Source organism: Lates calcarifer, linkage group LG7_1 (assembly GCF_001640805.2).
Source record: "Lates calcarifer isolate ASB-BC8 linkage group LG7_1, TLL_Latcal_v3, whole genome shotgun sequence".
NCBI classification, from domain to species: Eukaryota; Metazoa; Chordata; class Actinopteri; family Centropomidae; genus Lates; species Lates calcarifer.
This window is the reverse complement of record NC_066839.1, coordinates 22,279,051-22,301,901: the sequence shown is the minus strand read 5'-3', so window position 1 is coordinate 22,301,901 and position 22,851 is coordinate 22,279,051. Positions and strand designations below refer to the sequence as shown.

Genomic DNA, 22,851 nt, shown 5'->3' with positions numbered 1-22,851 from the left:
ATGACACTCTTTCTAACCTGAGTTAAATTAAGGCACGACACTTACTGCCTTTGGTGATCAGGTGTCTCTATCAGGAATACTAAACTGCAGGAGGGCCAAAGTCAAACACACAAAAAGGTAGTGTAGAGGATGAGCAGGAATGTCACTTGGACATAAGTAAAGTAATGTAAAACAAATGCTGGAGGCATGTAGACACTTAACAGACATCTGTTTTAAAACCAGATTTAAATCATGAGAACTAGATATTCTGGTTGTGTAAATCCTTGTGTTACCGCTTCAGTTCTCAGCCTTTAGTTCTGCCTATTCAAGTTTTTCATCTTTCATGTACAGTGACATCATGTGCCATTGCTTTCCTGTCACTCATCAGCCTCAGCCATAAACCACTGCGAAGAGGCCAGCCAGACACGAATCAGGGATCAAATCATGTCGAGTATGAAGCATGTGACTGATGACAAAGACGACATATAGGAGCAGACTGAAACATCTGATCTGCGCAGAGAGATGAGGCTTGTCACGGCTCGTCCAGCTCACCTGACCCTCATTCCTCATCAGTGCTTGCACAGTAAAAGAACCCCGCTCCAGAGTGCCCCTGTAATTGTGCCTCTGCTTTGCTTCCTCACTGTTTGCTAGCTGCCACCTGCCATTCCTGTTCACCTTTTAACCACCAGCAAGTCCATCTCCAATCCCCCTGCTACTCTGCTTCCAGCATCCCTCTCTATTTCCCCATGCAAGTCATTAAAACCACTCAGCTTATTCATCTACATTTGGTCTCTGTGTCTGCTTCTTGGGTTCAAAGCTAAATCATTACAAAGACATTAGAGAGACCTATGCATTCTGAGAACCTGTCTGAGTTTTGCATTTTGATTTTTTTTTCAGCTTATAAGATCAGAAACACTAAGACTGCCATATGGTGCTTTCCATTTATATCAAAGGTCAGAACTCGGAACTGGGAGTGTCGTCACCTACGAGTTGAGAAATGGGAAAAACATGGACACCCACAGAGCCTTTATAGTCACTCTTTCAGAGCATAGACAACTTCAAAACAAATCTGCGCTTCACCTGGAGAACACCTTAGTTGTTAACATTAGATTTTAATGTAAACACTTCACATTCTTAAAACTGTTTGAGAAAAAAAAGAAACCTTAAGCCATGAACGTGAACCATTTCAACCGTATCCTGGACTAGCTATTGTCATTGCTAACCACTGTTAGAAATACCAGTTGATATATACAGTCTATGGTTGATAACAACGCTCTACATGATATTGTTCCTCATACAAACAGCGTAGCACTGAACAGTACTATGTGTATGACTGACTTAATGTGGAACTAGTACGACATAACTGCTATTAACAGTGAAATTACAGCAGAGCTCACTGCTACTGATGCAAATAGCAGCCATCTTGAATTCTTATGTTGGGAATGGTGGGGTTTCCAAGTTGGAATTCTGATTTCAGGGGACATTCCTGTTGAAACTTCCAACTTGGAACTCGGAAAATTCCTAGAGTACAACTGGAACACACCATTACATTACAGGTCAACACTGACCTTGAGCCTGTGATCTTGTCACAAGATTCTTATGTGACATATCTCTGCTTGAACTATGTTTATGTTTAAAAGGTTCACAATTACACTACATATCTATACTATCTATCTATACATTGACCTGATACAGTCGTCAGTTGTGGAGGAAAAGAAACTACACAGTACTGACTCTGCTACACTATACTGAGAAATGATGCCAGTTCTCAATGGGGAAACACTTAAACGTACTGACAGCTGCCCCCACCACATGTTGGCTGATGTGTGTGAAGTAGCATATTTCACAAAATGTTGACCTTTGAAATGAACACACAGACAAAAATATAAAAATATGTGACTTACAGCAATTTCCCTGCAGGCAGACATTGATATTCCAGTGCCCTCTATTTGTTTCAGTGCATACTCCTTCTCATCTTTCCTGTAGAGATAAAAAGAGAGAATGAGATTAACATAACAACACAATTTCTTAGCCAATGAAACTATGCAGCCTTTTCAACATCAGAATCAGAATCAGAATATCTTTATTGTCATTGTCACATGTACAATGAAATTAAAAGTACCATTCTATCAATGTATCATTCCTAAAATAGAATATAAATAAGTAAAATAGAAACAATAAATAAAATAGATAGAAACAAGCACAAACGCACACATGTTCCATCCATTCTGTTCTTATTGCAACCTTAAAAACTAGCATTTTGGGTTTTGATTATTAAAGCAGGACGTGTTTGTGAAGGAAGAGGCAAGAAAAAGCTTGCAAGGGTTCAACAACCACAGAGGAATCCCTTCCATTAGTGACAGCAACGAGCCATCCGATCCCTGCAGGAGTGCTCTGTCGTTGCTTCCCTCCATTTGCAGGATAGTCATTTGCCCTTGTGAATCACATTTGTGCGTGAAAATTAGCTAGTACGTGTAATGTGACACTGCTGGGCTGAGCACGTTCAGCAGATACATAGTGATCATTACCTCAGCCAAGGAGCTAGGTTTTCACCCGTGTCTCTTGGTTGGTTTGTTTGTGAGCAGATTTACATAAAGAGTACTGAGCCACTTTTTACAAACCTTGGTGGAGGGATGGGGCACAGGCCAGGAATGAACCCATTATATTTTGGTGTGAATATGGCTTAAGGGGTGGATCAAGGATTGTTATTTATCACTTCCTTGTATTTTCTATTATAAGAGTTAGACAGACATGTTATGGGTGGTTTGGCCTTGGCAGAGGTATATCCTCTACTGAGTGCCATTCTAGTTTAAGATAAGCAGTGTTGTGGTGTATGAAATCCAGCCTGAGCACAGAGCTATGGAGAAAATGAAGGCTTAGAGAAAACAGATTCTATTTAAAACAGTGCAAAATGGCACAATTAAAATGCAAACATAGTCTATGGACAGCATCCAATAACATCTTCATTCAGTTAGCAGCCAGCACAGATCAAACAAGCTCTTATGGTTCTAAGATCAAATCCACTTCAGATTAATTGGCCTCGGAGATGGTCAAGGCTCTCAGGCACACATGTCTAATACTAAGAGTTGCACAGATGCTCAAAACAGTGCATAACATTTAATTTTAACAAAATTTCCTCATGTAATTTTTAGTCAAATTCACATAATTAAAATGTATCCACTACTCTGCTACACAGAAGCAGAGAAAAGCATGATGAGAAAAGCACAGAAAATGACGAGAAGGACATGTGTTTGTAATTTCTAGGCTTCTTCCTCAGTAAGACATACCAAGACATGCCACCTGTGTTTTCCAGTTGAATAACAGTTACTCCATATAGTCCTCAAGGTATTTTGAAGAAAGGGGCAGTTAAATAGAAAGGATCTCTGCAACTGGGTCTTGGCCTGCACTCTCACGGTACTGGCACACCAAGCCAACCTAACAAAACTACTTAAGACTGATGGCTGTGTTGTCTCACATTCTCTGCTAAAAGTTACATTTACACATTGCAAAGACTACAGTCAATGACAATGGCTGATCACTGATATACATGTATGTTTTGTAGTGTGTGCTTGCCCCCGCCAACGGGACCCCTATGTGCGTCTCTGCGTATACTGCCGCACACAGGAGAGAAGAGCTCCACAGGAGACAGGTGGACAACTCACCATTAAGTGCAGGAAAAGCTCAGACAAGCATTGAAAGTTGCTGAGTGTCATAGACCCTAAACATCCGAAAGTCACAGCAAATTATTATCATTTTACACACGCTATCTGCCACCTGTGGCTTTGCTGGCAGGGAGGCTAGCTCTAGTCCTCTCCTCCGACATCTATGTGTAACCATAATATAAGTACTAACATGTCAAAACAACAACAGATCCAACAGTACAAGACATCATAAAATCTAAAGATGATGGTCAGCCACACACAGCCAAACAACATTTGGTGGGCAAATGTCAGCTTGGTTGGTTAGTGCCCTTGAGGTAGCATTTGTATTGGTTAGTGTGAGTCTGCAATGTAAGTGCAGGCCTAAGCAGTTACGTCATTGTGGTTTGTGCACAGTCCCAGCATGTCTCTCTCAAAATTTGGAAGACTGGTCTGTGGATCTACTGGTGACTGGTCCTTGATGTGCAATACGCAATGCCAGGATCATAAACCTATGCTTAAAAACCACCAACAAGCAGCACTGCAAATGTCCAATCAAACTTTGCTTTGGAACTGAACAGTCATAGACAACCTAAGTTTGGGTAAAATGATCAGAGTACACCCATAGTAGACCTAACTTGACTGCATATGGCAAAAATTCTAAGAACTGAACTGAAAGTGACTAAATTTTTTTTAGATTTTTGCCATTCAAGACATGCCATTCATTCAGCAGTGTGAATGTTGCATTTTAATGCAGAGCACTCACATTTTGTGTGATTTGACATATTAACCACAAGTGCTGGTATCTCTATCAATGCATTCATTGTGACCCACTGAGAGTTTTTCAACACTTAGCCAGCCTATCTTTTAGAGGATAACAACTCTCCTGATAGAAGTGCAACAGATACACAAAGTAGTAGTTGAATATGGCACACCCACGTCTGCAGGACAGAGATGCAAGTTGGAGCTCATATAGGCACAATTCCAGATTGTATACACATGAAGAGAGTCCATCTAATTAAAACACTAACAATACATCTTCACACCTTGTCAGGGACATACTTCCTCTGAGTCAGGATAAACTTGTAAAAGTTACATATTTATTAAGCTATAGGTGTGAAGCCAGCTAACATTAAAACAAAATGGGTGCTATTTAAGATCATTCTGGGGGAAATTGCAATTATTCATCTCCAGATTTTTATGCACTGGAGACAAAGTAGTTATCTACCTTTCAGTTTTCACCCAAATAAGCCTTACATGGTAACTTCACTAGAAATATGTGCCCTCCATCCCGGGGGCCTTTGCCTACAGCCTATGGAATACAATCCAGGCTATAGGGCAGGCTGACAGCAGCAACTCTCCAGATTCTCTTTGTGTAGTTCATTTTTCTGAGGACAGAAACAACCACAATATCACATATTACAAGCTGTAGTGTTGTGTCACAGTATTAACAAGAAGCAATTTAGCTGTTAAGGTCATGGCTTTGAAAAGTTAAAAAAAATAATTTTTTGTGAAATTGGTGTTTTTGTGAAGTCAGATTTTTATTTCTGGAGTAAACCCAATTTTTCTTTTCCAGCTTTTCAGGTATTTCATTGTGAAGAGCTTTACAAAAAAGCATCTGCCCAGTGCTTTCAGGTGGTTAAATTAAGCAAGCACAACTTTTGATGGATTTTTTTAGCTGAAATACCAACTCTGTTGATGCTACACTGCTTGGCTTACTTGAATACCGTACACCTGCCACAGCAGACAGTCTGACTTGTAATGACAGGATAACACTGGTGTAACTAATAACATCAGTGGTGGCTGCACTCTGTTTAAGTCAGTTAGAACTGAGAGAGACATGTCATATTACAGTCACTGCACCGCGCTATAGCAGATTACCAACATACAGTATCCTGGAGGCAAAGCATGACAAAGTGAGTAAATCACTGCTACATCTCTTAGTTACTGTAGCTGAATACAGTAGCCAAGAGGTTTTGCAACACTTGCATGAAACAATAATGGTGAAGTAAAAAAAAAAAAAAAAAGAGGACAAGTTTGTGCATTTGCAGAAGAATTCTTGAGAAAACCCTTAGGTAAGCTACATCAATCTTTAACACCTTTCAGGATGTTATCCTGTTGCAACATTAAACAAGCTCACAGCTATTATTGCTGCAGAGATGACTGCCCAGAACCTGTCTGTGACAACACATCTCTATTATCCAGTGTTGTAGATGAATACAATAGTCACTGTCTGTAGCCTTGAATCAGCTTTAAAGCTCAGTGAGTCAATGTTGAGTCATGTTGGTTAATGTAAACAACAAAAACATGACACATGCAAACCACAAATTTATGGCTGCATTGATCCCACTTTTTCTGTCCTGATACAAAAACCCAAACACAGACTTTTGGCTAATACTGAGTCCTTATCAAATACCAGTTCTCTTTGTTACCTTGCGTAGTATTCTATGTAACATGACACTGTAGTAACCTCCTCATCAGTCACATCTGGCTGATACTCAGTCACTCTGACATTTTTTAATGATATTGTTTTAGGTAGTGACTAACCGCATTATTTCAATTTTACAACACCTGACTAAGAAAGAGTATTTCATGTTGATCTGATCATTTGTCACTTCTAGCTGATACCCTCTCAGGATTGTGCAAGTTTGAATTATATTGTTTGAGAAGGTTTTAAAATGAACTTATTATTATTATTGTATTATTACAATTTTTTCAATAATGGTGATGAAGAAACAGCAATTTATCTGCATTGGTCACATCTGGTCATCTGTCACATGCTGCCCTTACCTGATCCCTGTAACTGTCTTTTAGGATTGTGCAAATTTGGATTATATTGTTCTGGAACAATAACACTCACACTGCTTATCTCAATAATAACAATAATCACTGCATGTTTATGACAACAGTGACTAAATGTATAATTACAATTTTATAATAGTTAATAAAAAAGAGCATTTCATTTTAAACCATCACATCTAGTTGTACCTAATTTCTATTTTTTTTAAAAAGCCATAATACAGTAAGCATCAAAATCTTGAGTGTACAGTCAGTAACTACTGCAAATGTGTGACATTGCTTGACCAACAGATTTTTAAAAAAATAAGCCTATACAATTTATAACATGAAAGAGAGAAAAGAAAGCCATTTATTGTGCACTAGTCCCTGGTAAAAGCACTCCTTATGTTCAATTTCCTTTCCAAGAGGTCAGTCAGGTCAGTGATTAATCTTTCTGCAATCATACAATTTTCACATATACTAAAAGAAAATTGCACTAAGTACTGCTGTGAACTGGGAATTTGCGGTTTTAGCAATAAATGGTGACACTGATCAGAACAGAAACCTGAGAACATATCTGTCCGACTTCCCGTTGCTGAGACTAAAGACTTGACTTTATTGATCCCTTTGGGATGACTCCCTCAGGGAAATTAAATTATAGACACTTGTCACACATGCATTGTACTTTAATATGCTTGTCAGCGACAGAATTGAGGGCAAATTGGAAAGAGATAACTATCAAATGTGAGTCGAAACAAAAGTTTGGCAGTGCAGAGTGTTAAAAAATGGGGGAGCAGCTTGTCCACGAAAAGGCGCTGAAATGTCACTATCGTTTGAAATGACGATAGCAATACCCACCAGCGTGTTTAAGTGCATTAAGAGCAAACAATCGTCATTGCCATCGTGGAGAAGAGACTTGTCAAAACATAAATAGCACCGCAGCTTTAGCGTGTTGTTTTGGGGGTGGGAGGTGGGAGTTGGGGGGAGGGGGGTGGCGACCGTTGGTGAGTGAGTGACTGCGTTACATGAAAACAAAAACACAGAAACACGGGTTAACGCTTCGGGAAGACTAAAATCTAACGCCCGATTCAACACACAACCGAGTTGTTTGTTGAGAAAATGCACCCTGTCGTCAGTTTAATGTCAGTATAAACAATAACGTTCACGGTTATCTTACCCGTCTTTGCGCTTAGCTTTATAAACGTGCCCGTAGGTGCCTCGACCCACTTTGCAACCTTCATATTCGAACAGATCTTCTACTCTCTCTCTCTCGGCCGCCAGCTTTGTTTTGAAGTCGTAATCCATTTTAACCCATAAATACGCCTTAATTTACAATAAAATAAAATATTAATTATTACATGCATTAATTAAATAATCTGGTCGTTTTATTCCCCCACCATTTCCTTGTTTGGGATTTTGGTCTGCTCCGCTTAATGTTCACTGGCTCGTTGACGTTTCTAATTGGCGCGCAGGGCTCACTGGGTAGGGTAGTTCTTTTGAGCAGCCGCCGCGGTTTGCCAGTTTGAAAGTCGAGATGTAAAAAACTACAACCCGCGTTTCTCGCTGCGGTTTGTTGCACTTTGCGTACTCATGAACGCTTTTCAAAAACGGAATGGCACCGGTGGTTTGGATTTCATAGTCTACAGAGATGTTCATTCAAAGTATATACATTTTGTCTGTGTTTTTGTTTAAAAATACCCGGACTGCTAATACCAGTACTTTCATAGTATTCAATAACACATCAAGTCCTCACAGATATATATAAATTAAGGTTTGTCTACAAATGTTGTTGTCTTTTATTGCCAGAGAAGATTTAAAAAGACACACCCTAATGGTAGCAGCCCTCTTGGCACCGTCATTTGATGATGATGACGGCTTTTTAAATATAACTTTGTTACCTATGCTGGTGTCATTCGCACACATAATGTAGGGTCAAATTTTGTGTATGTGTTGATGTCAGCATGAGGTATCAATAATTAATTTATGTATTACGGTCATGCTATAATGTATGGTGGGAATATCCTGACATGTAATCAATCCATGAACAGAGGCAAGGCATATGTCAGAGGTGACAGAAATATTGGAGCTTTAAAATACAGTATTTATACAACAGATTAATAAATTAGTCCCATATTTTCAAATAGGAGCTCAAAATAAAATCACGTACTGTGACATTATTATAATAACCATATAAAATGTAATTTAGGCCATTGTAATATATTAACTTTGTACAGAGCCGTAACAAGCTACGTGTAGGCTGTCAAAAAAAACGTAACGAAAGGAAACCCCGGTTTCGCGATGATTGATAGGTACTTGGACCAATCGAGTGTCACAAGCTAGAGTCTGGTGAATGGATTAGCTGAGCGCAAGACTGACGTAACTATGGCTAGCAGATAAAACCACCGCGCCATCACCATTCAGTGCTTTACACAGTATGGCCGGCGATATTAGCTAGCACTCGCTAACGGTATTCTCTGTAAAAGGGAAGACGGTAACTCAAGAAAATCAACACCTGGATTGCTTAAAGGACTGTACCTCAATAAATTATACCTGATCGAGGAAGGATTCATTAAGCTGTAAACGTTACAACCGACGTTTAATATTTTTTGTTGGGTGTCTGTTGTCTCATGATGGAAGATAACGGTGCACATTTCTTCGAGGGGACCGAGAAGCTGTTGGAGGTGTGGTTCTCTCGACAGGATGAGACTAAAGGAACCGGGGACCTCCGTACCATCCCAAGGTTTGTGTCATTTGAATGTCTCAGCTGCCATGATAGCCTTCGAAAGCATATGGAAACGTTGGCGGAAACGCCGGCCACATACACTGCTTCCTTCCCTCAGTTCATTCGTGACATTTACCAGTTAAATGTGATTAAAATCTTGTTTTCTAGAGGCAGTTTAATCTCTATAATCAGTAGTTCGTCCTTGGATAGCTAACTAGGAGTGGAATCGTATTCTGACACCAGAGCACACTACTAGTAAGCTGACACAGTCGGTCGAAAATGGCCACCTCCCCCTTAACAGTGGCACTTCCTAGCTGAGTCATTCATTCTTCACCCTGGAAATTTGTGGTAATTAAAATTTTGGTATATTATTATGATTCCTCACTTGTCAATGTAAGCGATATATCAGTGGTTATGTTTAAAACACGTCTTGACAGCAAGGTAGCAACCCGTGTATAGCTAGCTAACTCTAGCTTGTTCATGGGACAAAATATTTCAATATTCAGCTGTCTCATGCTGTTTTCTAGCACGTCGTATTACTTTAAAGGTCTGTTGCACCATTAGAATTAGCCTTACGATTAGTTAGTGTGATGTGTAAGCTCACTTTGATGCTAACATTAGGCGGGCTTGATCCTTTTCTTTTCTATTCTTTTTTTTTTTTTTTTTTTGACTCCTATCGGTGCGCACATGTTTTATTGGTTTTGGGACGTCGTTTGAATGAATTGCATCAATATGTTAAATATACTTAACTGTTTGTTTTACGAAGTCAAACGGGATTTGATAAGATGGTGTTGTGTGTTTCTTGTTTTGTTGTAAATGAGGAGGATATTTTTTTCTGCGTCATTCAACAACTAGGGGGCCTGAAGATGTCAAGCATGTGGTCGCTCGTCCTCACCGCGTGTTGCCTCGGCTGCAGCGACACATACGAACATGGGCGCGTACACGTGCAAGTCGCAGATCACTGAAAGAGCAGCGTCCATAACCAGATGAAATTTGTTTTGTAATTAAGCGAATGGTTGTAGCGGCTTTGGTGGCATGGAATAGAATTTACATGACTATTACGAGAGACTGAGTCGCCAGGGAGTGTCTTGGGATGAGATGTCATAGCTGACTGAGAGGTTCTCCTTTAGTCTTGAAATTTCTCTCACCCCGCATGCAGTTATTCACTCCACGGCAGCCCCTAGAGCTGCTGCTTCGACTAAACTTGTCCGTAGTCGTTGCTCTGGTCACGTTTCCAGCCATGCAGACACTCCCCTCCCAGTTCCTCTGATTGGTTAGACTGCCTCCCCTAGTGTGATTTGATTAGAGGCACTTGGTCGCATTTGAAGAAAAGTGTGTCTGGGTCATAGGACATTCTAAGAAATGGATGTGAATGGACACAAAGGCTGTTGACCTTCAGCTTTGTTCAACACCACGAAATCCACTTGGTAGTAGGCCATAAGCACTGAGGAGTTTGTACCAAGTAGAACAAAGTTAGTCATGAATTAATGAATTGAATGATTTAGGTGAGCCTTGTCACTGTGTGGTGCTCAGTAAAGTGTCCACTGGGGTAGTTTGGCAAGGACTGGTCTTGATTCTTCAGTGTGAGAGTTGACCAACTGAATGTGTAATAGGTCTTCATAGAGTAATGATTCACAAAGACAACTGGTTAGAAATCATCACCCCTGTAACACATTGTCTCTCCTAGGTTTAAACCGTCTCTGTTTAGTCCAAATTGCATCAGGTTCAGCCTTTTGAAACTGCTTGCCACTGCTCTACCAGTTATTGCAGTATTACAGCAGTGTATCACTGGGTGAATAGCCTGTGGCAAGATTCAAGGCTAAACCTTCTTGTGCTATGAGCTACTTTTTGGTCATTTCCCAGATCACTGAGGTCAGATTAAGAAATGTGTGTGGCCACTTCTGTGATTGAGGACTGGCATTAATTTACAGCCAGCGGATAGATTAACAGCTCAGAGGGATACTGTCAGTGAATCAGGCTTGCTGGACCTCAGCCAATGTCCAAATAAGTCCACAAGGACATCTGATTCACAAATGTGGAGCTCACTCACATTGCTCCTGCTTGTCCCCACCTCAAGGCTCAATGGCAGCTTACATTTTTCTACGAGTGATTATCAAACACCTAGTCTTTGAAGGCCAGTCCGTGTTATCACATCTACACACTTCAAGATCTGGTCTTCTTGTCTGCACAGCTTGGCAGCCAAATTTGTTTTGTAGTTATCATCACTTGGGAATTATTCAGTCTTATGATTTATTTTTTGTCACTAGTTCTTTTTAGTTTGTTGTCCAATGTAACCAAAATACCAGGAATCCATGTCATCTTGGCTAGCCATGTATCCTTGTCTCCTGGGGACGGATAAACTCTGTTACCGTATTTAGTGGCCTGATCTGGTCTTTCCCTGGAGTCCACACTGTCTTTGAGGAAAATCTGATCCTGCTGAGCTACCAGAAATAGCCTCTGGTGTGTGTTTCACACTGAAATGGGAGCTGACCCAGGTCTCCAGTAACACTGTCCCTCTGGTATGCACCTGGGAAGCTGGCATGTTGTAATAGTACTGAAGTCATTCTGTGTTTCTAACAAAAAGGTGAATTTTATTCTAAGTGGATTAGGCATACCTGCAGTGCTTAACCCTGTTACACTGAGTCAGCCCCTGTATTATTTCAGTTCAGATAAAATGGATAATGAGGGCAAGGATTTCAGTGTACCAAGGTTTAAGCTTCGTCAGGTTTTCACAGGTGCATTTGTATCATGTAAACACATTTTCACCAGTAAAGGTCAAATGTTTGAGGAGTCTGTAACAGCCATCAGTTTGGCACGGTCTTTTGCTTAATTCACTCATTGTACTGCACCTATAACAAGCAAAAGCTGTACCTAGTTTAAAGTAGTCACCTGACACGAATGCTCCCTGTCCCATTCTGTAAGCACGTCAAGTACCTTCAGTGAATCACATTGGATTCTCTCGAAAATGATTGTTTGCACCTGCTGCATACACATTACTGTGACACGCTCCTTGTGTTAGAAATAGTCCCTGAACTTTTTAATTACACCTTGTAGCCAGCTGTAAGATAGTAAAGAAAGAAAAGAGGCTACATGGTTTACTTTTGTCACAAACAGGAGCAGAAAATAAAAGCTGTTGATGCATTTCAGTTTATATCCCTTTTCAGAAATTCTAAAGACACAAATTCATTTTCCTGATTTCTCATTATGGTGGCCATTGTCAAGAAGTAAGATCACGTATGACTATAAAGCCAGCTTGTTGGCTTTGAGCCTGCAGCATGGTATTATGTCATTCTATGTGGGAAGCAAATACCCATAACATAGAGGTTGTGTGGATTGTGGTGTTGAACACTGTCAATGTTGCAGTTTATTTAAGAAATCTTGTAATCCTGACACATTGTTTAGTCTTCTACTCCTCTGTGTGAAGTGTTCTCAAAGGTTGGGTAGTTAGTCTTGTAAAGCACATCATGATGATAAAAAGCACACACACTAAGGCCAAAATCAACTAACCAGAGGCAAGTTTGTACTCAGGAAAGATGTCATCAGATGTCGATCTACAGTCAGCAACTGCTGTAGATCGACTGGCAATAGCAATTGTTTGCTATTCTTTAAAAAAAAGTCAGCTTTGTCTTCACATGAATTACTGTGTATTCGGGGCTCTTGGAAATCAAACCCCTTTCATTGGTGCTTCCTATCTTTAAGATAGCATTTGTTACTTTTCATTTTGCCTCCTGAGTCACATGCATGTCCCCTGCAGAGTTTGGTTGTTGTAGCGAATGGAGCAGGGTTGGCATGCAACAAGGGTGTCTGATGACTTGCCCGAAGACTTGAACTGGGGGGGTTTGGTTACTGGCATGTACCTAAACTATCCTAGGCCACCTGGTTACCCACAGCCACTAGAAGTTTAAATTTATTTTACATTTTTTTGGCTATTGTTTCTTTGTGATGTGGAGGCATGTAAGAGTGAATTATAGCAAGACTTGCCAGATACATTTGTTCTAGTGATATTCCAAGGTTTCCACTTTACTAGGTATAAAAAATTCATCAGGTTTTTCTGTGCATATTAAAAATGTGCTTTTAAATGCTGATTGGAATCCTATATGATTTAATTTATTAGCCAGTAACTGATCTACTGTTGTTCACACCTTCTTTCTGACCACACCCATTACTGCCAGTTAGAGGACCACTCCTGAAAGTCTAGGTAATCCAGTGGGTTACATTTCTCGTTCTTCCCCAGAAAAGGCTGTTGATTCATGTAACCCTGTCCATCTCTCAGGGGGTGAAATATCCAACATTGGCTGCTGGAAAATTCCCCATTGAGCATTGGGCTCCTCGTGCTCTTTCTCTACTGGCCCAGGCTGTGCTATGCTTCCTACTGGATGCTCTGAATGGGCCCAGGCTGCCCTTCCATGGGTGTAATGTAACGCAACTGCAGCTGTCTTTCAGTGGCAGTGGCAGGGGTGGGGGGCAACTTCAAACTGCAGTAGTGTATCATAACCCCGATCAGTTGACAAACCACAGAAAGGTCTGTTCTATATCCATTTGAGATTTTTGCTTGTTTGTTTGCTGATCTTTCCTTTAGCAAAATAATTTCAGAACTGAATCCCTCTCTCTTATGAGTCAGGCATTACTACAGAGGAGTGTGTGCTTTACCTATGAAAAAACATAGGTCATAACAACTCTGCAACAACAAATTTAAACTTTCCAGTGTAAATATGAATTTGACTTTTTCTTTCCTGTAGTGGGATTCACTTCCACATGGCAACAAGGTCTTTTAAAAATACAAATGAATGCCCAAATAGTAAATGTTGCCCGTTTCATTTTTCTTCTAGGTTTGAGTGGGACAAACTTTTGGAGAATGTGCATTGTTTGATCATAAGTGTGACAAAGACTGACAAGCAGGAAGCTTATATACTCAGGTGAGTGCTAGCTCTTTACTTACATGATGTCTCTTCTGTTCTCCTACTGATTAGAAGGCAGGCAGGATTAGACAGCGGTCATCCGTAAGCCGCTTGTCATTTACAGTTCAGTCACTGTCTCAGGTGATGAGACAAGAGACCTATGGGCACATACATTACATGCTGCATAGTCTTGTATACATTATGCCCAAAGGTGGATGTACCAAGTGTAAAAGATTGAAGATTCAAACCCTGCTTCAGCTATATTTAAAGGGTTGATGGTGGGTTGGTATAAAACTGGAGCCTGCTGAGACCACAGTTATCAACAACTGAAAGCTGTAAGGTGCATTCTCCTGTGCTAATTTTAAAATGAAAAATCTAGCAGGTAAAAATAATTTTGTCATAGCAACCAAGAAGTTTCCACAGTCGAAACAGCCTCACTCATGTGATAGGGTTTATTTATTTAGTTCATTTTCCCCCTCTGCCACAGTCTAACACAGACTACAATCAATATACTACAAATGATGTGTAGCCAGAGTGAATTAGTGTGAACAAATATTTTATTATTTCTTAAAACAAACTTTGGTATCAGTTTGCTGGGGTTTATACCTACAGGCATTTTAATACCATTTTTTCAAAGAGACTAAAGAGTACCCTGTAATACTGCTCTGCCATGTGATTAAAACATCTGTGTGCCAAGTTAAAATAATATGCATACTTACAAGTTATACTGAACTTCTTCTAAATCAAAACCTATTATCAGAGAATGCACACAGAAGATTCATGCCCTTCTTGTGTGTGTGTGTGTGTGTGTGTGTGTGTGTGTTTTTTTTTTTTGTTTTTTTTTTTTCTTAATTCCTCAGTGAGAGTAGCATGTTTGTCTCCAAGAGACGTTTCATTTTGAAGACGTGCGGAACCACCCTCTTGCTGCAAGCACTGGTGCCTCTGCTGGAACTCGCCAGGGAGTACTGCGGCTTTGATGCCATCGAGGTTGGACACAGAAAGTATTTGCATATATGTACACATGAACAATGAAAGTAGAAATATCATGATTTCTGCAGTTTCAAGGATATTTGTAGCTGATGTGTGAATACGGCACTGATCAGGCCCTGTTTTTCAGAATTTCTTCTACTCCCGCAAGAACTTTATGAAGCCAACACATCAAGAGTTCCCTCATCGAAACTTCCAGGAGGAAGTTGACTTCCTCAGCCAGATTTTCCCAAGTATGCAACACATCTGTTTTGTCACCCATGTTTCCTCTCTTGTTTAATCTATTCATCTGCCCATTTCTGCTCCAGGTTGTGTTTAATCAAGAATTGTATTATGATAATATCTTGAATTTATTCTGTTAGGAAGTCCTGACAAAGTTGTCAAATTCATTCAGTTTGTAAATTATTCTTTATCATGCTTCCTGGTTTTCATTGATCTCTGTAATACCTTTGCCAGTATGACCATGAAATTGGAGTCTTGTTGACTTGCTCTATTGCATATGTTGTGTGATTTATAGAAAGGCTGACGGCATTGCTTTGGCCTCTAGAAAAACAATAGATGATGCATGTAGTTTTGTATTTGAGATGATGTTCTTCATGAACAGTAACCATAAAGACTGAAACAATCCTCTATCTTTCTGCTTCTTCCAGATGGTGCAGCCTACTGTATGGGGCGTTTGAACTCTGACTGCTGGTAAGCATCATGCAGTATCCTGTACTGGTTGAAACCTGATGTATTGTCCACACAGTATCCATTTCAGTATCATTGGGTATTTGTGCTGCAGAAATGAATACTGAATAATTTTCTCTGTATCTGTATCCTTGAATGTTGTTGACTTTCTTTGTCCTTGAATAAACAGTCAAATCAATAACATAAATGAAAAGACGGATAAGGTGGTCTGTGTTATTGCAGAATTTCAGTAATTGCTGCATCTAGTACGATCATGAGATGGAGGTAAAAAGGTCACATCTGTTCTTAGCATTTATTTAAAATGAAAGCTTGCTCAGAGCCTCTTCTACAGTCTTGGTATTATTAACTGAGTTTATGCCCTGTATATGGGCATGGACATAAATAACCATTTACTGTGTATCACCCACAGGTATCTGTTTACCCTGGACTTACCGGAGTACTGGGAAAACAAGCATGCAGATCAGACACTGGAAGTTCTGATGAGCGACCTTGATCCAGCCATTATGGACCAGTTCTATATGAAAGATGGTGTTTCTGCAAGTGATGTCACTCGTGTAAGTGGATGTCAACATGTGTGTTTATTTGGCTTAACTGTCATTAGCTCTCACACAGTGCATTCAGAAAGTATTCAGACCCCTTCACCTTTTTCACATTTTGTGATGTTGCAGCCTCATGTTGAAATCAAATATATTTTTTCCCTCATCAATCTACACTCAACACTCCATGATAACAAAGCAAAAACAGATTTTTATAAATGTTTAAAAAAAATAATGAAAAGCTGAAATATCACATTGTAAGTATTCAGACCCTTTGCTATGACACAAATTTTATCTCAGGTTCCTTCCATTTCTCTTGATCATCTTTGAGATGTTTGTACACCTTCATTGGAGTCTACCTGTGGTAAATTCAACTGATTTGGAAAGGCATACACCTGTCTATATAAGGTCTCACAGTTGACAATGCATATCAGGAACAAAAACAAAGCCATGAGGTCAAAGGAACTGTATGCAGACCTCAGAATTGTGTGAAAGGGGAAGGCTACAAAACATTTCTGCTGCACTGAAAGTTCCCAAGAGCACAGTGGCCTCTGTCATTTTTAGATGGAAGAAGTGTGTAACCATCAGGATTCTTCTAGAGCTGGCTGTCTGGCCAAACTGAGCAATCAGGGTGAAAAGGGCCTTGGTAACCGAGCCTGATGGTCACTCTGGCTGATATTCAGAGATCATCATCACCGTCAGAATCCGGGTCACCTCTGTTACCAAGGCCCTGATTGTTCAGTTTGGCTAGATGGCCAGCTCTAGGAAGATCACTGGTTGTTACACACTTCTTCCATTTAAGAATTATGGAGGCCACTGTGCTTTTGGGAACCTTTAGTGCAGCAGAAAATATTTGTAACCTTCCCCAGATCCGTGCCTCAACCGAGTCCTGTCTCTGAGCTCTGCAGACAGTTCCTTCGACCTCATGGCTTGGTTTTTGCCCTGATATTCATCGTCAGATGTCAAATCCAAACAATGTCCAAACAATTGGATTTACTGCAAGAGGACTCCAATCAAAGCCGTAGAAACCTCTTTGAGATGTTAAAAACTCAGTCCGTTTTAGGATTGTCATTATGGGGTATTGAGTGTAGATTTACAGCCTTGTGCCTAATTTTAGCACAAGGCTGCAACGTAACGTGAAAAAAAGTGAAGGGGTCTGAATACTTTCTGAATGCACTATAAACCCTTCAGTATTGTTATAGCAACAAGTTTAGAGAGAGACTTTGACAGAGCTAGTACTTTGCCATGAACAGGTATAGAGCGTGGACTGATGCTGACAGTTTTCTTCATCTTTTTGCAGATGAGTGGAATTCGTGACCTGATACCAGGTTCTGTGATCGATGCCACAATGTTCAACCCTTGTGGATACTCAATGAATGGAATGAAGACTGACGTGAGTGTCTCATCCTTCCTCTCATTGCTAGGTTGTGCTACTTGCATATCTCTATAACGTGGCTCTGCTTATCTAGGGAACTTACTGGACCATCCACATCACCCCTGAGCCGGAGTTCTCCTATGTCAGCTTCGAAACCAACCTCTCCCAGACTTCGTATGATGATTTGGTTAGGAAGGTGGTGGAGGTGTTCAAGCCAGGAAAATTTGTGACTACCCTTTTTGTCAACCAGGTATGTATACACAAACTTATTTTTACTTGCTGTGATTGAAATTAGAAGTGTCACTGAGTAAATTCTCTTCTCTCTCACCCCCCCCCCCCCCATTTGCCCCTGCAGAGCTCCAAATGTCGCAGTGTCTTTTCCTCTGCCCAGAAACTTGAGGGCTACAAACGTCTCGACCGCCAGCTGGCTCAATTCAACGATTACAATTTTGTCTTCACAAGTTACGCTAAGAACCGCCAGCAGAACCAGCAGAGCTGAGGGTTGAGGATGAAGAAGAGGCGTAAAAAGAAAGGCGGCCACCTGGGGCTACCCCCCCATAGCCAGCCATACCCCCCAGTAGAGAGCTTGTTGTCCTTCCCCTCATCCCTCCTCCTCACCTTCTGCTTCCGTCATCATTCAGAATCTCCTGGTGGTGACACAGTTGCAAGCCCCAGTTTAACCTCCAGTTTGAGTTGTTTGCATTGTTGTACCTGTGACTTAGATCTCTTGCATGAAAGCTCTTTTCTCTGTTTTGATATTCTAGCTCACTCTTGCTGTGATCTTGAAGTGCATGTAGAGGAATTAAACACGCTCTGTTTGAGGCTGTCCACCTGTGCCCAGTACAATGGTCCTTTCCTGCAGGTCTCCCCCCTCATCCCCCACAGACAAGGTTTCCGCCCGCACTAGGCCAGGGCCCTGACATGCTCAGATCAGTCTGCCTCTTTATGAGCTCTAATCAGTTTATCTGTAAAAATTTCAAATTCATCCCAACTGGTTTGCCTTCATATGTGACAATTGGTATTAATTAATCACTATCAATTAGTGAGTGCACTTTAAAAACCTTCTTACTCAAAAATAATACCAACCTTTTGTCTCAAGTCTTATTGAAAGTATGTCACGGTACGCTCGGCCATTCTTATCATTGTCAAATCTCTAAAACCTATTTGAGTTACTTTGAAAATGAATGCCATATTTGCTGTTTGATGTCACACTGTTGGATAAAGGGTTTGCGGTTGACTCGTCGGTGTGCTCTTTGGTTGATGTTAACTGCTCTAGAACAAAAGATTTCTGCTTTGCTGGGCATTGAAGCAATGCTCAAATTAGTTCCCAACACCTGCGTTCATTCATTCATTCATTTTGCTCCTCCGCCTGGACAATCATATAGTCCTTGTGTTTACCCAGACAGACAAACTTTTAAAGTTGTATGCCTGGAAATTGTGTGTGTATATGAATTAATGTATCATTTGAGACATTCAGTATGTACACTTTGCACCTGGGCTTCTGTTTTACAGTGTACTGTATCTGTAAGAAGCTTCTGGGTCTTCAACCCCTCCCCAGTCATATTCCGTACTCTGATTTTCCAATGTAAAAATATTCCAACTGAATGTTGCACAGTTGATGTGAAGTGCCCTGTCCACCACTCTTTCGAATGTACATGTCTTTAGAGAAAAGCCTGGACCAGGTTTGAGCTGAATGTATGACTCCAGGAGAGCACACCCGCACCCTCCTGCCCCCCAACCCACACTGACCCAGCCCCCCCCCCCCACGTGCCCATAGCACTCACAATGCCCTCTGCTCACCAGCCATTGTCCAGCTCGCAGCAGGTCTACCCCTGCCAGAGCCAGACTGTCAGCTGGCCCCAGAACCGTGACATAACGGGAGTAGGTCCTCTCGGCTATGCCCACACCCCATGTGAATGGGAAATAATGAATCGGACACTTTTTGCTCAGTTGCCCAGCAAAGCATTTTTCTTTTTCCCACATAATATCCATCCTCTCTCTGTCTCTTTCCGCCCCATACAGAAATCTGAACACGCACAATAGAGGCCCACTACTCTGAGCATGCCAGGGTGATCCCGGATCATTCCACATGTAACTGCTGCATAAACTGCCATTTTATTAAAATTATTGTGTCCAGACATCTTTTGCAGTGAATTGGTCAGAAATGTGACTCCCCTAGCAGTTTTTTTTTTCTTTTTGTTTGGATCAGTGCCCTTTGTTGATCGAGGGGGGAGAATCCTGTGACACTATGGTGCATGTGACTGCTAGTGCCGTGTTGCTTGACAGTGTAGCGTTAGCGCCTTCTCTTCCTCCTTTTTTGTCAATAGGTCTGTGTGCTTCACCTTCCTCTTGTTTTACCAGCTGAAAATGTAGTTGGAACTGCCGCATCCTGATGTGTTTTGGATAGGTGGGGTATCTTTTTTTCTTTTTTTTTTTTTTTTCTCCTGATGGGGATGGGTTAACTTGTAATTAATCTTATTTCAAGTTGTGTGCAAGTGCTGAAAGCAGGTTAGGTTTCTTATTAATTACTTAATGTCAGATGTCCAAGGTTTGTCTTCTCTGCCTGCCATTCCACTGAGTGGTGTTCATGATGCTTCTCCTGCCAGAGAATGCAGTTTGAATTTTGAACTGTGGAAAGACATGGTGGTAGTCATAACCTGCTTTCAGCACTGCAGTGCAGTACATTCTGTTCCTATGACATTGCATCAACACCCACAACTGCACTGATCACCTAAGGCACTTGACATACCAGTTGGAAGGCTTCACGTAAGAGATGGCATTCAGAAAAGTTTCTATCTCGTTTGTCTTTTGTGACTTTTTGGAGTGGTTTCATCCTCTCCTGAGGACCAATCTCTGCTCTTATATGAACTACTCAACTTACTGTCAGATGACTCAGGTGATGTGACACAGCTGTAGTCTTCTGAAAAATTTAAACTAGCACTGTTCAAAAATACTGTAGCAGTTTAATGCTAACTGTTCTTGGATTAAGTACATTTTAGCCTTGTTGGTGTGGATCATTGCAACTTTGTTTTATTTTTATACTGTGAACTCAAAATGCATTTTTGCAGTTGTACGGTAATAGAATTTTATACAAAAAAATATTTTGTATTTTTGCTGCGGACCAATCTCGTTTTATTTTTTTCTTCTTCCCCTTTTTTGTCCCGATGTTTTTGTTGTAGAACCAGTGTTCAAAACCAGTTTAAGGCGTGACCTTTTCAATCATGAAGGGGGGTTTTTTGGGGGGGGGTTAGTTCTTTGACTTTCCTTTTGTAACTCATGAAAAATTGCAGAGGAAGGGAAAGTAAAAGCCCCCCTCCGGGTGAGAGCGGGTGCAGTTGCAGGATGTACTGAAGGAGAAACTTTGCTGTTCTAATTCTTTCTTTTGCTGTTCTCTGGATGGTCAAGATGTGCTAAATATATCTGTGCTACGAGCTTGGTGCTTAAATAAAAAAGATACTTATCTGTGCAAACACTCTGCTTTTTTTTTTTTTTTTTTTGTGTGAAAGTTTTAAAGTGTTAAACACAAAACACAAACAAAGGAGCCTGCGATTACAGCACCATATGACTAACACTGCTGCAGTCAACCAATATGTCAAATAACAAACATTGCATCTGCTAAAATGCATGAGAACACTCATACAAAGTCTAAACAGTTTAAATAATACACAGTAAAAGTCATAAGACTGATGATGACTCATTCCATTCATTCACATACAATGAACCACGTGGCTAGAAGGCAGGCCGAACCCACATATGTATCAGAATGTGATCAGACAACAGTGTAATGATTGGCTGTAACAGGGTTACTGCAGTGACTGAAGTGTCTCCTCCAGAAAGGTGAAGGAGGTGGAGAGACATGGAAAAAAGAACAAGCAGAATCAAAGCAGTAGAAGCCAAGCAATCCTGAACCAGTCTTTCATTAGACCCTCCCTGCCATGAGCAGTGTGACACGGCCTTAAATCTGATGCCGAACAACCTTCTTCAATGAGTGATAGAATTTTATATTCTCATTAGATTGCTAATACCGTGTGCATCAATATGTATGTAGCATTTTATAGTTTTTTGGTCCTTTAATCCAGTGATTTTCATAACCTAGTGTTTGAGTCACATTTTTGTGGAGTTGCTTGGGCTGCTACATCCTCGTCTCTCAGATTTGACCATGATACTAACTCACCAGAGTTGGACTTTTCAGATACAGGTGTATTTATCCTACAATTAAATCAATTTGAATAATCAATAAGTCAGTGAACAGAAAATGTAAACTAAATAATTAATTATCACTTTCTAAGCAAAAAATACTGTTCACATTCCATGGTTACATCTTCCCAAAAAATAAGAATTTTGAAATTCATTTGCAGAGGTCTATTTTCACTTTGTTGTTAAATGGTCTTCTTATATTGATCTGTGCCCGCGCCACATTAAACTTTCTTGGATTCAATGTCAATCAAAGAGTAAACCCTCTTTGAAAACTGCAATTAAAAGTCAGTTGGGCAGGTACTTCATTGTAAAGTACTGTTCTTTACAGCACTAGACTGTTGCTGTACATGGCTTTAACAGGTATATCAGGCAGGCTGTAGCTGGTGTTGGGAACAATTTGCAATTAGCTAATACTTAAAAATAAAAACATCTGGCAGAATTGAGTTCCTCAGGTAACAACAAACTGTTTCTGGCAGATAAATGTGGTAAAGGGCTGTATTTTCCTCTGAACCTGAAATATATGCAAAGCATTCAGTAATAAGACATTATGAGACACAGAGAAGAGATTTTAACAGGAAGCCTGCATTACAGACTGGAGGTGTGGAGCTTCACAGTGAATGGCTCCAATGAATGTTGACTTGGGTTAATTTTCTGGACTCTCCTTGGAAAGTGATTCTGCTTAAATGAAAGAAGGCACTGCCACCAGTACGTAGACACTGAGATAAGGAGGTCATGCAATACAGTCATTTAGAAAAGATTTGGTACTCTGTAAATATATCAACTCAGAAATTAAATGATGCCTGGCAAAAACATTTCAAACCGTCTTTGAAAATCTAAAAGCAGATTAACTGGACTTCAACATAATTTTCACCTCAGTTTTTCTCTCTTTTTAGCTGTTGTTATTCATGGGTTCCTTATTTGTCTTCTGTCTTCTTGTTTTGCTTGTGATATAATTTTTATTTTCACTTACGTTTGTTCCATTGACTGGATGAGGTAATAACAAAAAAGCATTAGGAGAATCCTTATCACGACATCATGGCATTTCACAGGG

General features: G+C 40.4%; 2 protein-coding genes across 4 annotated transcripts in view; one reads left to right on the top strand and one right to left on the bottom strand.

The window, feature by feature from the left end:
• The window catches only part of cdk19 (cyclin-dependent kinase 19), a 44,043-nt gene extending 36,205 nt beyond the window's left edge, over positions 1 to 7,838 (bottom strand). For 2 of the 3 annotated variants that reach the window (XM_018699715.2, XM_018699717.2), the window contains exons 1-2: positions 7,573 to 7,838; positions 1,884 to 1,959 (exon numbers count right to left, since the gene is read on the bottom strand). In XM_018699715.2, coding sequence (XP_018555231.1) covers positions 1,884 to 1,959; positions 7,573 to 7,700 — 204 coding nt within the window. In that variant the 5' untranslated portion in view covers positions 7,701 to 7,838. The remainder of the gene's footprint in view (positions 1 to 1,883; positions 1,960 to 7,572) is intronic. The other variant, XM_018699718.2, reaches the window with a different exon arrangement.
• Positions 7,839 to 8,798: 960 nt separating this feature from the next.
• amd1 (adenosylmethionine decarboxylase 1) lies at positions 8,799 to 21,073 on the top strand. The gene is made up of 9 exons (XM_018699719.2): positions 8,799 to 9,135; positions 13,947 to 14,033; positions 14,876 to 15,002; positions 15,133 to 15,235; positions 15,653 to 15,695; positions 16,102 to 16,246; positions 17,529 to 17,621; positions 17,698 to 17,853; positions 17,959 to 21,073. The coding sequence occupies exons 1-9, from the start codon at positions 9,023 to 9,025 to the stop codon at positions 18,100 to 18,102; spliced, it is 1,011 nt and encodes a 336-aa protein (XP_018555235.1). The 5' UTR covers positions 8,799 to 9,022; the 3' UTR covers positions 18,103 to 21,073.
• The last annotated feature ends 1,778 nt before the right edge of the window (positions 21,074 to 22,851 follow it).